At 41.9% G+C, this 14,835-nt stretch overlaps 1 protein-coding gene across 1 annotated transcript; it reads left to right on the forward strand.

Annotated features, from left to right (window-relative positions):
- Positions 1–560: 560 nt before the first annotated feature.
- LOC139732038 (intraflagellar transport protein 81 homolog) lies at positions 561–14,216 on the forward strand. The gene is made up of 13 exons (XM_071642917.1): positions 561–736; positions 1,615–1,709; positions 3,136–3,316; positions 4,488–4,643; positions 5,950–6,060; positions 6,580–6,664; positions 7,050–7,213; positions 8,221–8,463; positions 9,587–9,736; positions 10,586–10,714; positions 11,568–11,744; positions 12,487–12,690; positions 14,016–14,216. The coding sequence occupies exons 1-13, from the start codon at positions 593–595 to the stop codon at positions 14,202–14,204; spliced, it is 2,028 nt and encodes a 675-aa protein (XP_071499018.1). The 5' UTR covers positions 561–592; the 3' UTR covers positions 14,205–14,216.
- Positions 14,217–14,835: the final 619 nt, after the last annotated feature.

Raw genomic sequence — 14,835 nt, forward strand, 5'->3', positions numbered from 1 at the left:
GTACTTTGATGCGCGAAATGAGCGTGAGAAAGGGGACATGCCGCGCACTCGTGTATATGACCCTACGTCATTGTAATATGCGATTGTCATTGGTTAGTTCCTTATGATACGGCATTTCGCATTGGCTTAGGAAAGGACGTGGGCGGGGATAAGGATGGCCTAATTTGCATTAAGAAGTGCCTAGGAAGAAATTTCAGAATACCAATTTTGTCTTTCCTAGGCACTTCCTAAGTTTCTGACTTAGGAAGAAACTTAGGAAGAAACTTAGGAAGATTTTCAGAATACCACCCTAGATCCCTAGATCTATTCAGCCATTCCATTAGCATTATTCAAAAAGTAATGTTCAGGCTGTAGAATACAGTCACATTACTCACAATAGTCACATGTGATGTGTGTGGTTGGATGGTTACTAAAGGTACATGTGTGTCACTGTGTACTTTACATTGCCGAGCTGCCTTTTCTTTTTTAATACCTAGCTAAGATAAACGCTCATTTTCCTTTTCTTTTTCTTTTTTGACAGGCAATGTGCAAGTGAGTACACTGTCTCAAGAGTTCATCACCAACTGGCTGTGTACTGAAGCATCATTGCACAATGAGTGCCCAGCTCAAGTACGTGGTTGACCAACTCAACAAGGAGCCGTTCCGGCGGAACTACAATCTCATCAGCTTCGACTCTCTGGAACAGCTTCAGCTGCTGCAGGTCCTCAATGATGTCCTGGCTGAAATCAACCCCCAGGTACATGAAAACCAGATTCCAACCTCCTGCTCTTTAGCTTCTGTTGTCACTGGTTCTGACTCTGTGAATTAGTGTGATGTTGATTGCCTCAAGATGGCAATTTTCTAGTTTCATTGTTTTCATCTATTATCATGATTTAATGCTAGTTAGCATGAGACTGTAGAGCAGCTGTTAGCCAACCTAACATAAATGACCATCTTAAAAAAAAAAAAAAATTGCACTATGCCTTGTAGTCTTTGAACTTATACATTATACCCAAAGAAATATTTTGCAATATTTGATCAGATGTATTTGTACATCATTGGTTTCAGAGACATGTGTTTGTACATGGGCAATTTACTGAGTAGGTGTGCCACAAAACTGGTGATTGTCATGCCCAAGGTCATGAGCGCATTGTGAGTATTCACATTTATGCAATAAACCAAGAGATTTATTTACCAAACTATAATGCAAAGCCTGATAAAGATTTATCTTACAGGTCATTATCAATGCCCACATTTTCACTCTCAAATGGCTTGATGACACTCTCACACAAAAATTCCTGATCATTTCTTCAGCGTGACATGATAGGGCTATCATCATAAAGCTTAAGGATTCTGGGCAAAAATACAAAGACAGATTTGAGAAGTAAAGGTCAGGGGGGCATTTGTTTTGTCCGACAGATTTGTCAGACAAATTTGCTCTCGTCTAATTGGATGCAAGGATATTAGTAGCTTATAACAGTTTGTTAGAAAAAAAAATAGTACATGTGTATCTACCAAAATGCTTTATGAAATGCCCCCCCCCAGTTCAAAACTGTTATACTCACCATAGTTTGTTTGTTTGTTATTTTGATGTTTAAGATACATGTAATTGAAGTTTTGTCCATCTCATTCCAGCACAAGCTGGACATCAGGGAGGAGACCCCAGATACTACAGCAATGAGAATGTTGGCAGAGCTGCGTGTGCTCAAATACAAGCCAACTGTTCCTCCGTAAGTTTGCTGTTTAGTTGATACATTGTAGTGCATTGTCAGTATCTTTATCAGTTGTGTATGGTGTGTGTGTTCTATAAAATTGACTGGTACTGTAAAAGTGGAAATTTTTGCGGTTTTGAAATTTTCGCGCATTTCGCGCAACCAGAAACTACATTGAAAATAAAAGCACGCGAATATTTTTGCTAGCCATATGTTCCTGTGCGTCATGTCTTGATTCCGCGGAATTAAAAACACATGAAACTCTTATTACCTGGCCAAGCGCGAAAAATTAGTCGCGCGAAGATATCCACTTTTACAGTATATAATACGCTTGATTGATACCTTGTGTCTTTGCTGCATTTGTTTTTCAGTCAGTATTACTGTGAGATAATTTAGCGAACAAAGTACACAGCTATTTCAATATCTTATGAAGATATCGAGTCTAGACAGGCAATTTTGTCTGTTGCCTTGAAAGACTTGGTACAGTGAAATAATTGTTGTTCTGTGTTACATAGATATTTGAGAATTCCATGGTCGCTACCATTTTTATCATCAATCTTGCTTATATTCATTTCCATGCACATCGCAAACTGCAATCAAATTATGCGGTGCCCTTAATTGCCTAGACAATGTTATGCCCTATGACAACTTCCATATATGTGACTGTGCACCTCAAAACGAACATAAAGTCGCACACACTGATTTTGCGTGAGGACTGAAAATAAGTGAAATGGTTCAACCTAGCCGAACTTGACTTTTTCATATTTTCTGAAAGAGCGGGTCTTCTTTTACATTATGCTAAAATTTGGTATCATAAAACGGGCAGGAAAGTGTTTTTTTTTTAGCAGTTTATCTCGAACATTTTTGGTAGAATAGTGTGATTAGGTGTGTCTTTAGAATCTCTTTTTCATTTCTGAAAAACCTTGTCCACACTCTTCACTTTCAACTCTAATAACTTTTGAAAGGATAGTGCTACTGCTTTGAAAGCTGACTTTGATTTTGGACAGAATGTGTTAATGAGGCATACTTGATTTCAATTTAATCTGATAATCCCTTCATTGTTGTTACTCTGGTGGTTTACTTCCTGTATTTTGTCCCATTCATCGCACAGCCAGCACGGTTTGGTAAAGATTAAGCGCTTGAATAGACACTGTACTTCAGAGCCTCTTTTCTCAGTTCACACTTTTCCTGAGTTTGTGCTTTCTTTCCAATATTTAGATAGGTTAGGAGAGTCCGTTTGATTTGAGTTATACATCATTGTAAAGCTTAAAGTCTGCTCTTTCAGAATATGATCTTAACTAAAAATTCATATCTGGCAACTTTTTGTTTGTTTTGAGGTGCAGGGTCACATATAAAGTCCCATGAAAATTTGGTCAGTTTACAGTACTTGTAAGTACACAATGGCATCTCTCACAAATAAGGCCCTCTATTTACTTGCTGACAGGGCCGAGTTTCGCAGTGGGCTCGTGGCGGGCGACAAGCCCGTCATCTACTCCATACTGGAATGGCTGTTCCAGAAGATGCCGGAGCTCAAGAAGCGGGCCTACCTGGCCAGGTTCCTCATCAAGATCGAAGTCCCCGGTGACATTCTTCAGGAGGAGCAGGTCATGGACACCTACACTCAGGTATGCAGAGCTTACGAGCGTAAGCATGTATGTACTTTAAAACCAGAAATTTTCGCGTACATGAAACCTTTGCAATTTATGCAAGGAGTCCCAGATTCATGAAAGTAAAATACTTTATTGAAACTGAAATACTTTATTAAAACTAAAATACTAAAATGCTCTATTACTAGTACATGTGGCATGCTCATGATTTTTTTTTTCCATGGTTTTCAATTTGCAACAATTTCATGCCACGAAAATGGCCTTCAGCTCCAGTTAACGAAAAGTTTGATACTGTGATTTTTTTTTTTTTTGTACTGTGTGGCTAGCGAAACACAAACATACACCAGTGCTCATGTATGTCCTCTTTGTATTTTTCTTTCCCAATCCAACATTATTGACCTACAGGTGTGCATGCCCATCAATTAGGCTGTGTTCCTTTTGCGCACATATGCATTCACTTTGAAGTACACAGCTTTTGTTTCTTATCCATGCATCCATGTGTTGGGAACTGTGATAAAATATGTGTGTGCATGTGGGCATTTTCTTAACAGAAAGCATGATGTGATACAGTCGAACCTGCCTTAGCGGCCACCTGTCTATAACGGCCACTGAAAAATCCCCCCGAGAGAAAAACCCTGTTTAAGACCCTTTGTATAATGGCCACCTGTCTAACGCGGCCAGCGGCCACAACTTTTGTTTCCCGTGGTAGATTTTAACCTGTCTATAGCGGCCAAAGAACCGATGGAGCCGTAGCCAAGCAGATAATTCAGCATGTTTTGCTGCTTTGTAGCCGTGCCACTTATTCCTGGGCAACGTTCAGTGATCACCACGGCTTCAGTCATAACAATGCACTAGTGTCCAGCTTTCTTCAGAATTGTACACATGCTACTGTGCAACAATTTCATAATCACCATGCATTGTTCAATGCATGAAACATACGTGTGCATACGTACACACATGCATGTGCAATGTGCATGTACATGAAGGCTATGCACTTGGATAACCTGTCTATAGCGGCCACCTGTCTATAACGGCCACTTTTTTCGTCTCCCTTGGGTGGCCGCAATAGACAGGTTTGTCTGTATAATGTTTGTGTTTTTAAGGTAGAATAATACTACCTGCTGATTCAATAAGGAAATCAGGAGGGCCATACCTAATTTGTTTCATCTCTTTTTCCTCCCTCTTGCAGTATGAAGGTCTAATTGAGGCCTTCACAGAGCTCCACAAAACGACCGAGTCCCTCAAGACATCCGGGTTCTCAACGACGGAGATTCGAAAAGACATCTCGCAGATGGAGGATGAGAAGGATCAGGTGACCAAGAGAATTGAGAGACTCAAGAAGAAGGTATGTTTGTTTGTTTGTTTACATTTGTTCTGCTTCTCAATTCAAAACAAAGCAGAATAGCTTTTTTTTAATGAAGTATACGAAATATGGCAAAATTGTAAAGAAGCAATAGAAAAGTATAGACTCATGTAATACTATGGCGCGATCATTATGAAACAATTATGGCTGTGTAAATCAGAAAAGGCAGTAGATTTGATTCCCCAAGGAAGCAGGAGACTGTCAGCGTAAGCATGGCTTGACTGGACTGACAACCTCAGAATGGTGAATTTAGCTCAGGTCTGTGTCATTCTCTGTGCAGACTAACGTAGAAAGGCCTTGGCACTGGGTATGAATGTAAGATCAGTCATTACCATGAATCAACAGTGTTCCCAATTGCAACTGATTGAGAAATTGTCCTTTATTGGCATTGATAAGCAAGTTAATCAGTATTTTAGTTTTAGCCAGATAAAAGAAGTCATGGGCATACATACTCAGATTGGACTATAACCAATGATCTCTTGAGTATTTGACAGGTGTCATAACCACCAGACCACCAAGCTTTCGCTGGACAACCAGTGCTGGTTCTTATCTCATATACATGTAGCAGCAAGTAATGAATTCTTGCATTAAGTCGTTTCTATTGCAGCTACAATTTGTAGGCTGATGCTAAATGTATGGATATCCTCGATCCATACGGCGTGCAGTTGAGATGCCTAGGTAAAGTGAATTGTGCACTTCCACTTTAGATCAGAAAATCCAGGGTTCCAGCCTGATATGATACCTGTGTTCTTGAGCGAGACACTCTATGTGTTCTTTTACATCTGTTTTACCTCTACATCTGTAAAATTGGTACCTGGTACATGGCTTGAGTGCTCTCAGCTCTTAGAAGAGAGGAATGAGTGCATTGTAGGTGTGGGTTTTGACATGCTGTAAAGCTTTGTGACCACCTCATTGTGGTGGAAAGGCTCTATATCAAGGCAATCATTATCGGTGTCATTGTCAGTTTACTCTTCATTTCTATTCTCATTGTGCATCTTTGGGGTGTATTTAAATGATGCAGATCACTTGTACACACTTTAATTCTTTTGGCATTGCATTTGATTATTGTAAAATTGTTGGAAACTAAAAAGAACTAGACCAAAAAAAACCCCACCCAATGTTTATACACATCCACTGGGTCAAATGTGAAAGTTTGAGGTTCATTTTGAATCACATGTAAGTGTCTCTTAAAAGGATTGTCTGTCTTAATTTAATGTGTTTGTTTGTTTGTTTATTTATGTGTTTGTTCATATATAGTTGTCTCATACCTCTTACCCTGTGACTCCAGGTGGAATCGGTGCCAAACTATGAGCACATGATGTCCATCGCGAGGAACTTCCGCAAAGAGCAGGAGAGGGAAACGGCTCTGACTCAGCAAAAGCAGGAGCAGAAGAATCAGGTGATTTTTTTTTGTGTGTGTGGTTCATTTCTGATGGAAAGGAGTAATCTGTGTGACAATTATCATAAAATGCTCAGCAAATACGTTATTATCTGAACGATTATTGCTAGGGCTCAAAACAAATTCAGATCTCTGTAATTCGTACTTACACTGCAAAGATTTCAGAGTACAAATTTGCTTGGATGTCATCGTTTGTTGTCATTTGCAGAAGAAGGCCACCAACGTTAATTACACACTTGTGAATAATATGGGGTGGCTTTGAAGTATGACCCTGATATCATTCGTGGACCATCTAGGTAGGCCATGGGAAACCCGGTGTTTTCTTTGTAGATTTTTGTTGCCCAGCTGGACAACAATTTTAAAACCACCACCACCACCACCACCACCACCACCAACAACAACAACAACGACAACGACAACGACAACGACAACGACAACAACGACGTCTGTATCATGCTATGCATGCCGTACATCATTGCGTTTTATACCAGCATATTCTACTTTTCTCATATTCTACAGCTACACCATGCTGAGCAGAGGCTGCAGCGGATGAAGCACCAACTGAAGGACCTGAAGCAGTCCACTGTGGGAGTGTCTGCAGAAGGTGTGTTAAACAGAATGATAAAACAAATTTCTGATGATCGAAGGCATTGCCACTGCCATGATAACTTGACAAAATATGTTCAGTGTTACAATAAGGACCAAAGGATACTATCAGACTTATAAAAGAACTCAAAGGCCAACATGTATACATTTGTGTGGTTTTTTTTTAATGTATGTACCAGAGAGCCAAGTACAAGTACATGAAGTATTCATAGCAGGCTTCTTATGGGATTGATCTTTTAACTCAGCTTGAGGGACCCTAGTAGACAGATCCAAGATGGAGGAAAGTACCATGTTTCCCTGCAACATTGAGGTGTGAGACTGTAACAACAGTTTCAGCTTCAATCCACAGCTATCTCTTTTTTTTTTCATCTTTATCTCTGTAGATCTTGTCAAGAAACTCGAGGAGGAGAACAAGGTAAATGCGTACATGTGCGAAGAGAAGCTGCCCAAGGACCTTGAGACGCTACGGAAGGCCTGCCAGGACCTGGAACGGGTGGTCAACGAGCCGGCCATGGGTCAGGGAGACCTTGAGGAAATCCAGAACCAGGTGTGGTCAGCCAGCATTGAGTGGGCAGATCCTTTCCTTGCCACATCACTATGGCAACCGAGTCTCGCCACATCAGTGCCGTAAATAAAGAGAGTCTGGCCAACTGCTGGATTGGACGCCATGTCGTTACACGGCGCATTATGCGTTTGAGGGTCAGCGTGTACGCTCAGACGTCATAATCAAAGCAAGCTAACAATGGGCACCGTGTATGCGCTCTCTTCGTTAACAACAGTGGCTCCGTGTAGGTCACGGGACCAGCTACTATCCAATCACAGGCTTCAAAGCTCATAAGCCAAAACCGGAGTTGGCCAGACTCTCTTTACATATTGCACTGCACCACATCATCTAAAAGCAATGTATACTCCTCATATTACCCCCTTGTCTCTGGGATACAGTTATCCTGGTAGACTCGGCACATAGCACCCTGGTGCTTCAATGAGCAGCGCCTTACCATTCCACAATGTGACCTCCGAGAGCATCGATTCATTCACTCAAGTATCATTCACAAAGTCACATTAGATTGAAACCAAGTAAGACATGTCAGAATGCATTAGAACCATTTCAACTCTACTGTAATCCTGCCAATGCACAGGCACAGTCTAAACTATTGCAAGGCTACCGATCCATAACATGAGCTATGAGGAAGTAACAGTGAAAAGGTAGGAAGCATGAGTCAAGGATCTGTGCTACAGATGTGCTACAGGTTTGTGTCATGACGTTCACCCACCTAGCCTATTGAAGGGGTGATCACTTCTTTGCTTTGGCCCTTAGGTGCAGTAACCTCATCAACCTGCATTGCTGGGCAATGTGACAAGAATATATTAAATGTTTTTAGTGAATGATGATGTGACTGTCCTAAATACAACAATGGCAAGCATGGTGTCTTACCACCAAAACAGAATTAATGTGGGTCTTGGTCATAGGACCTGTGGGATGGGAACACCCTGTGTATATAGAGGTCAATCTTTTTTTGTGGCTCATTTTCCTTGTTTTATTCTGTCCTGCAGATAAAGGCCATGAACTCGGAGGTGAACGGTTTGATCGAGAAGCGCATGATGCACAGCAACCCGACGGACGACAAGCTGTCCCTGTTCCGCCAGCAGGCGTCCATCATCGCGCGGAAGAAGGCGGGGGCAGCCGACGCCCTGCGGGAGGCCAAGGAGGAGCTGCTCCAGGCCCGACAGGAGCTGGCCGACAAGAGGGAGGCGGCCAAGAACCTGGAGGGAGAGGAGGTGCTCAAGGGAGATGAGGTAATAACAATAAGGATGGTGAGGAGATTGACAATAATGCTGATGGTGGTGGTGATGATGATGGTGATGATGGTGGTGGTGATGGTGGTGGTGATGATAGTAATGGTGATGGTGATGGTGATAGTGATGGTAATAGTGAAGATTATGACTGTGATGATGGTGATGATGGTGATGACGGTGGTGATGGTGATGACAGTGATGATGATGAAGATGAATATGATGATGAATATGATGGTGATGATGATGATGATGATGATGACGACGACGATGATGATGATGATGATGATGACGAAGATGATGACGATGATGATGATGATAATGGAGATGATGATGATCAGGGCTGTTTGAAGTGAAAAGGTTAAACAGAAGTGACCATATGTTATGGGTATCCAAGAACTGTTGTCATATTTACCTAGTTACCTTGATCAAAAAAAAAGATACCCTATGAAACGAAGATTGATGAGCAGAATGCTTTAGCTTTCTAGTCAGTAGTTATTAAGTTTGATTTCATATCGCAACAGGAAAGCTTAGTAAAGTTTTTTGTGTAGCCAATGGGAGTCTTACAAGACCGTGACATCAGCATGTCATCTTATTTGAATATATGATTGCTACTAATCCTGTCTGATAAGGGCCCCGTTTTATCAAAAGATAAAATCGATTTTAAATTTCCTTACCACACAGGCTGCCATAGACCTACAGTTGAAATCAACTATGTAATCAATTCTAATTCTTCATAAAACTGGGCCATGATCCTATAGTGAGCCCAAGATTACTGTAAAAGTGGAAATTTTCGCGGTGTTGAAATTTTCGCGCATTTCGCGCAACCAGAAACTAGCGCGAAAATAAAGGCACACGAATATTTTTGCTTGCCATATGCAGTAGTTGACGTTTTGATTCTGTGGAATTAAAAACACGCAAAACTCTTCTAACCCCGCCGAGCGCGAAAAATTAGTCGCGCGAAAATATCCACTTTCACAGTAGTGCAAAATAATGGAATTTTTCGTCTTTAAACAATTATGGACATTAAAAAATTAGTTGTGCTTATTGCATGCATTTGAAAGAATTAAAAGAAAAATGTTTTGGTTACAATCTAACGTCCTGCTGCCTTTTACAATGCTTCCAGTTTAAACGCTACGTGAACAAGCTGCGAGGCAAGAGCACAGACTACAAAAAGAAGCGCCAGGAGCTGGCCGAGTTGCGGGCCGAGCTGGGCGTCCTGTCCCGCACGGAGGAGATCTTGAAGCAGAGGGATGAACAGATCCAGCAACGATTGGTGAGTTCATGATACATGCAACAGGGTCCGACACTAACTTTTTTCTCCGTTGGCCCATTCAGGCCACTAAAATCTTTGAAAATGGAAATTTGGTGGCACAAGAAAGAAATGTGGCCCTCCATGAAAAAAAAAAAAAAAAATATGGAAATCAACTTTGCATTTTAGCTGCATGATTAGGCCACGAAAAGATAACCTTTTTGAATATCCGGTATCCCGACATCAAGTTTTAGTGGTCCTGGGCCACCGGGCTGTTGCTAATGTCGAGCCCTGTGTACAAGTCCTAGCTAATCTTTTGCTCTTTTTTATTAGCTGTTGGCACGCATGGATTATTGCTGGCTAGTGGTGATGAATCCATCTGGTGGCTCCACAGTGCATTTTGTTACATTGACTTCCTACATTTGCATATGGATATGGTATTGATAGATAAATATTTGGATTCAGGGGCTACTCACACCTCACACTTACGACTTCTACAAAAAAAATAAAAAGTAGAAACAGGAAAAAATGACAAATTAAAAGAAATGCAACAAAACCCCTGATATTCTGAGGGTTCAGCCCCACAGTGGCAGACCATTTAACCTTCTCCCATGAGGCCCCCCCCCCCCCACACACACACACTAAAAGATGTTTTGCAGCCCTTGAGTCAGGTAATGAGAACAAAGCACATCTCCTCAAATGCTCCATCTTTCTTGTTGTCGCAGGAGGAGAAATATGTTTTACATTTTATCATGCTTTACAACAACACTGTTATGTACCTGCAATCAGGATTGAAGGTGTGGCAGATATGAACAAGATTTTGTGTGTGTGTGTGTGTGTGTTTACATGCTTCCGTTTCATTCCAATGAACAGGCCAAGCTGGAAGCCAAGAAGGGCGTGTCTGGTTACCATGACACTCAGGAGGAGCTCGAGAAAGTGTCTACCATCAAGAGTGAACTGGACGAGGTCAAAGGGCGGACATTGGAAGACATGTCTGAGTTGGTGAGTATATTTCAGCCATACATGATGTGTATATATATATTTTAAGAAAAGAAAGAAGTCGTGTCTTGTTCATCAATGGTGAAGTGGTAGGCCCAGAAACGTTGTCATATATCTTGATCGGCATGCTCTGATAATTTTGTTCTCGTCATAACCATGAATTGAGCCTGCCTAATTTGTGTCCCTACTATTATGTAACCAAATATTTGGAAAAATGGATTCCTGTCTATTTAAAGTCTTGCCACGATGCTGTCAGTAGGTCCTACTGTTCAATGTAATTTTTGATTTGCATAGAAAAAAATGATGCTACTTGTTGTTACCTATTACTATTTGGCAACATGGACGTTCTGCATTGATACAGTGGGATACTCTCTGAACTGAAATCTTACTCCTACATGTTCTATATTAAGCCTTTCTTTGCCACGGACTTCAGACAGTGTGTACAATGCTGTAGGGTTTTCTGTGCTAATTGACACTCAGAGCTTGCAAAGGATTAATCTGATACTGATGTCTTCCTAGTACATGAGACACTAAAAAACAACTACAAATTGTAGACATAACAAAACAAACGATCTTACTGCAATACATCTCTATCTGCATGTATGGCACTCAGCTAGAGTAGAGGATCCAGTTAGTGAGTACCTTCAACCTCCCCTGCCACCAGTACAGTGCACTCCCATTAAAATGAACGTGGTTGTAACGAAACTTGTTATAACGAAGTAAAATTCATGTCCCAAAATAATTGCCTATCTTTGTACACTTTATTGGTCAGGTATAACGAAATTTCAATATACCTTAAGAAAACTGTCTGCCCCAAGGACTTTGTTATAACGGGAGTTGCCTTCATTCCTTTCAGGTTCGCAAGCTGAACACGAGCATCGCGGCCAAGAAGGCCGACCTGGCGCCAATCATCAAGGAGCTCCGCCCCCTCCGCCAGCAGGCTCAGGAGCTGCAGATGGAGTACGACGAGAAGAAGACCGCCTACGACACCAAGGCCGCTGGTCTCGAGAGCAACCGCTCCAAGCTCGAACAGGTGAGGTCTTGTTTAGCACCTATAATCCTTTCACGCACTGCTGCCATATGGTACCAGTGACAGTCGGTGACATAAAGTCAACAGCAGTGGTGAGAGACTTTAGGGATGGAGAGAGTTATCTTATGTCATAAATGAGTCTCCCAACACAAACTTTTAGTTACTATTGCCCACACAGGATGAATAAATTGCAGCTGGCTTAGACAAGGTAGGAATTAAGATGTCTGTGTATTACATGATTTTACCTTCACAGTTGGCCAATTATGGGTTTGTGTATGATTCTGTGAAAGATAATTCCTTAGAATATTCAAGTTGCAGAACCATTCAGTGCTTGTGAGTCTCGACTTGTACATGTAAAAGGCTCCACTTTATTTTCTGCGCAAAGAAAATAATGCAAGCCAGGTGAAACAGTCCATGCATTTAAAGCCAGGAAACTTGCAAACGATGCCGACCCTTCATGGTGAGCCCTGGTTGGCAAACAGTAGTCAGTAAACGGTACCAACCCCTGCATATTGTTGTGCCGTACGAGACAAAGTTTAACCCGTTGAGGACGAGTCCCGAGTATACACGGGCAGGTGTCAAGGGGAATTGCGTGTTGTAGCAAAAATCAGTCCATCCTCAATTGGTTAACATTAACACAGTGTTACACACAGGCAGCATTACTCTGCCAGACAATCTAGAACCTGTCTCTCGACGTTCCATAACCCTCACCATCCTACGTGCGATCCCACCTTCCTTTCTCCAGGAGGTACGTGCCTACCGAGAGGAATGCAGCCAGGAGGAGAGCCGCTACCACTACCTCCACTGCATGCTGAAGATGATCGAGATGCAGAACCAGCGGGTGGCCAGCGAGATGAAGGCCTACACCTCGGCTGACCAGGCCGAGAAGAAGAAGGCCTTCCGCGACCAGTACACACGCAAGCTGCAGGAGCAGGAGAACCTTGGAAAGGTGGGTGGTTGCATCCCTTCTAGTTGCCATGGCAACCAGAACAGTGAATTCATTTTCTATTTCATCCAGTGTTTAAATAGATTGCTTTTTACAGCAACACATCAAACAAGCAAATATTGCACTATACAAATCATTTTGAAAGAGTGCATTTTGTGGTATTGTGTTCACACACATGTAAGATAGTTATGTTGGAAATAGGAGGAAAGGAATTTAGAAAGATTTCTTCTTGTTTTTAGGCTTACCAGAGCCAAAATGCCTGAGTGAGCTACTGTGATCATTCATTGTGCATTGTCCATCATGTATTGTTCCTCGTTTGTTGTTCGTTGTGTGTGAACTTTTTGCATTTTCATCTTCTACTTGAAAACCCATGAGCAGATTTTCACCAAACTTGATAGGTACAAATCCATGGTGTGATACTGGGATCTCAATTTATGTTCAAAAAAGCACTAATCATTCTCATTCTCACTGAAAGGAAGTGCTCCTTTGGCGTGTGAACTATTATATTGTTTATCATGCAGTGACGGCAACTTTAACGTCTTTGTGGTATTCCAAGTCACTTGACTGTGAGTTGAAAAACAGGAATAGATTTAGTGTTTCCCACGACCTTGTTGGCATGGGGGGAGGGGGGGGGGAGAAAAACAATGCAAAAGTGCTTAATTGCATTCTCTTCACCAGGAGATTGACATGATAGCTGTAAAAATTGGTGTCATAATTTAAGCTGCTGCTTAACTGCAATGATGTTCATACTTACAATGTCTTCTTTTTTGATGCTCTTGACTGGATGTAATGAATGGAAGCGTAATCAATGATTCTGTCTTTCAAATCTAACTGTCAAGACAAATATTTTTGACTTGTTCACTGCAGACACATTGGGTTTTTATAACCTAATATCCAGCTTTTGATAAAATACATTTTCTGAAGATAGTTTGTTTGTTTGTTTTTGTGGGTCCACATCCAGCTTTAGCCAGGACATTGGTAGTCTTGGAAATTGAGCTCCTCAATCAAACTACCTGATACATTCAATGGTAATGGAAGAAATACTGCAATTAAGCACTGTGCCAAAATATCAAGAAAAGATGAAAATGTGTATGATTTTGTTCTTGTTTTTTTTTTTTATTGTTGTGAGTGCTGAAAGCATACATGAATTTGCTCAAGAAGCCAAATCTTTGGTCCTTATCAATAGTGCACTCCCGTCATAATGAGCGTGATTATAAGGAGGTTTGGGTTACAACGAAGTAAAAATTCACATCTAATGTTTAACTTCTCTCGTTGTATTTAATGTTGGCATCACCCTTCCACCTCCCCTCTCCCCCATCCATCCGCAGAGTCTGAGGGAGAAACAGAAGGCAGTGAAGGAGAGCCATGGGCCCAGCATGAAGCAGATGAAGATGTGGTCCGATTTCCAGACGCTGATGGAGTGCAAGAAGCGCTGCTTCCTCCAGCAGGGACAGGACGTGGACGCCGACCGCATGGTGCGCGACGAGGCGGCCAATGAGGAGAGACTGGTCCTCTGAGCGCACCCCTCGAGAGAGATCAAGATGGAGAGGATGAGGGAGGGGAGGGGCTGTGGATAGGAAGGAAGGGGAGGGGTTGGGTGGGGGGAGAAGTTTGTGGAGACAGGGGTCCCACTGCGACAGCTGTTATCCTCCATTGAGTACCAAAGCAGGGGCGGATCCAGGAATTCTGTAAGGGGTGGGGGGGGGGGGGGCTTTACAAAATTAAAGGGGGGTGCATGCGCCCCCTCAATTTTTTTTCTTTTTATTTCTTTTGTTTGAACAAAAAATAAAGGGGTGGGGTGCAGGCCTGGTGCGCTCCCCCCTGAATCCACCACTGCAAAATATGATGTCATAGCCGTTAATCACCATGGAAACTGGTTCTAAACAACCTCAACTGGCCCAAATATCTGTGAACGCTGTTGTTGCTAGCCATGCAAACCATCCAGTTTCAACCCATGCTGTACCAAAAGACTGTGACATCATTACTTTGTACTCTATGTTATGAATTATGTTATGGTCACATGAGGGAAGGAGTCCAGGAAATGCAGATAGAGGGAGGAAATAGAGTACGGGGGGGGGGGGGGGTTCATTTCATGAAGCATTTTGTCTGATATTTTTCCTGACAAACTGTTGTAAACTACTGAAATCT

This window comes from Diadema antillarum, unplaced genomic scaffold (assembly GCF_040938485.1).
Source record: "Diadema antillarum isolate AM-2024a unplaced genomic scaffold, OU_Dant_1.0 seq00000398_RagTag, whole genome shotgun sequence".
Classification (NCBI taxonomy): Eukaryota; Metazoa; Echinodermata; class Echinoidea; order Diadematoida; family Diadematidae; genus Diadema; species Diadema antillarum.

What these genes read in the sequence shown, in the direction of transcription:
- LOC139732038 (XM_071642917.1), top strand. Translation starts at nt 593, where the DNA reads ATGAGTGCCCAGCTCAAGTACGTGGTTGACCAACTCAACAAGGAGCCG. An exon ending in TGTGGGAGTGTCTGCAGAAG is followed by an intron (nt 6,665 to 7,049) that starts GTGTGTTAAACA and finishes TTATCTCTGTAG; the next exon opens with ATCTTGTCAAGAAACTCGAG. An exon ending in AACAGATCCAGCAACGATTG is followed by an intron (nt 9,737 to 10,585) that starts GTGAGTTCATGA and finishes TCCAATGAACAG; the next exon opens with GCCAAGCTGGAAGCCAAGAA.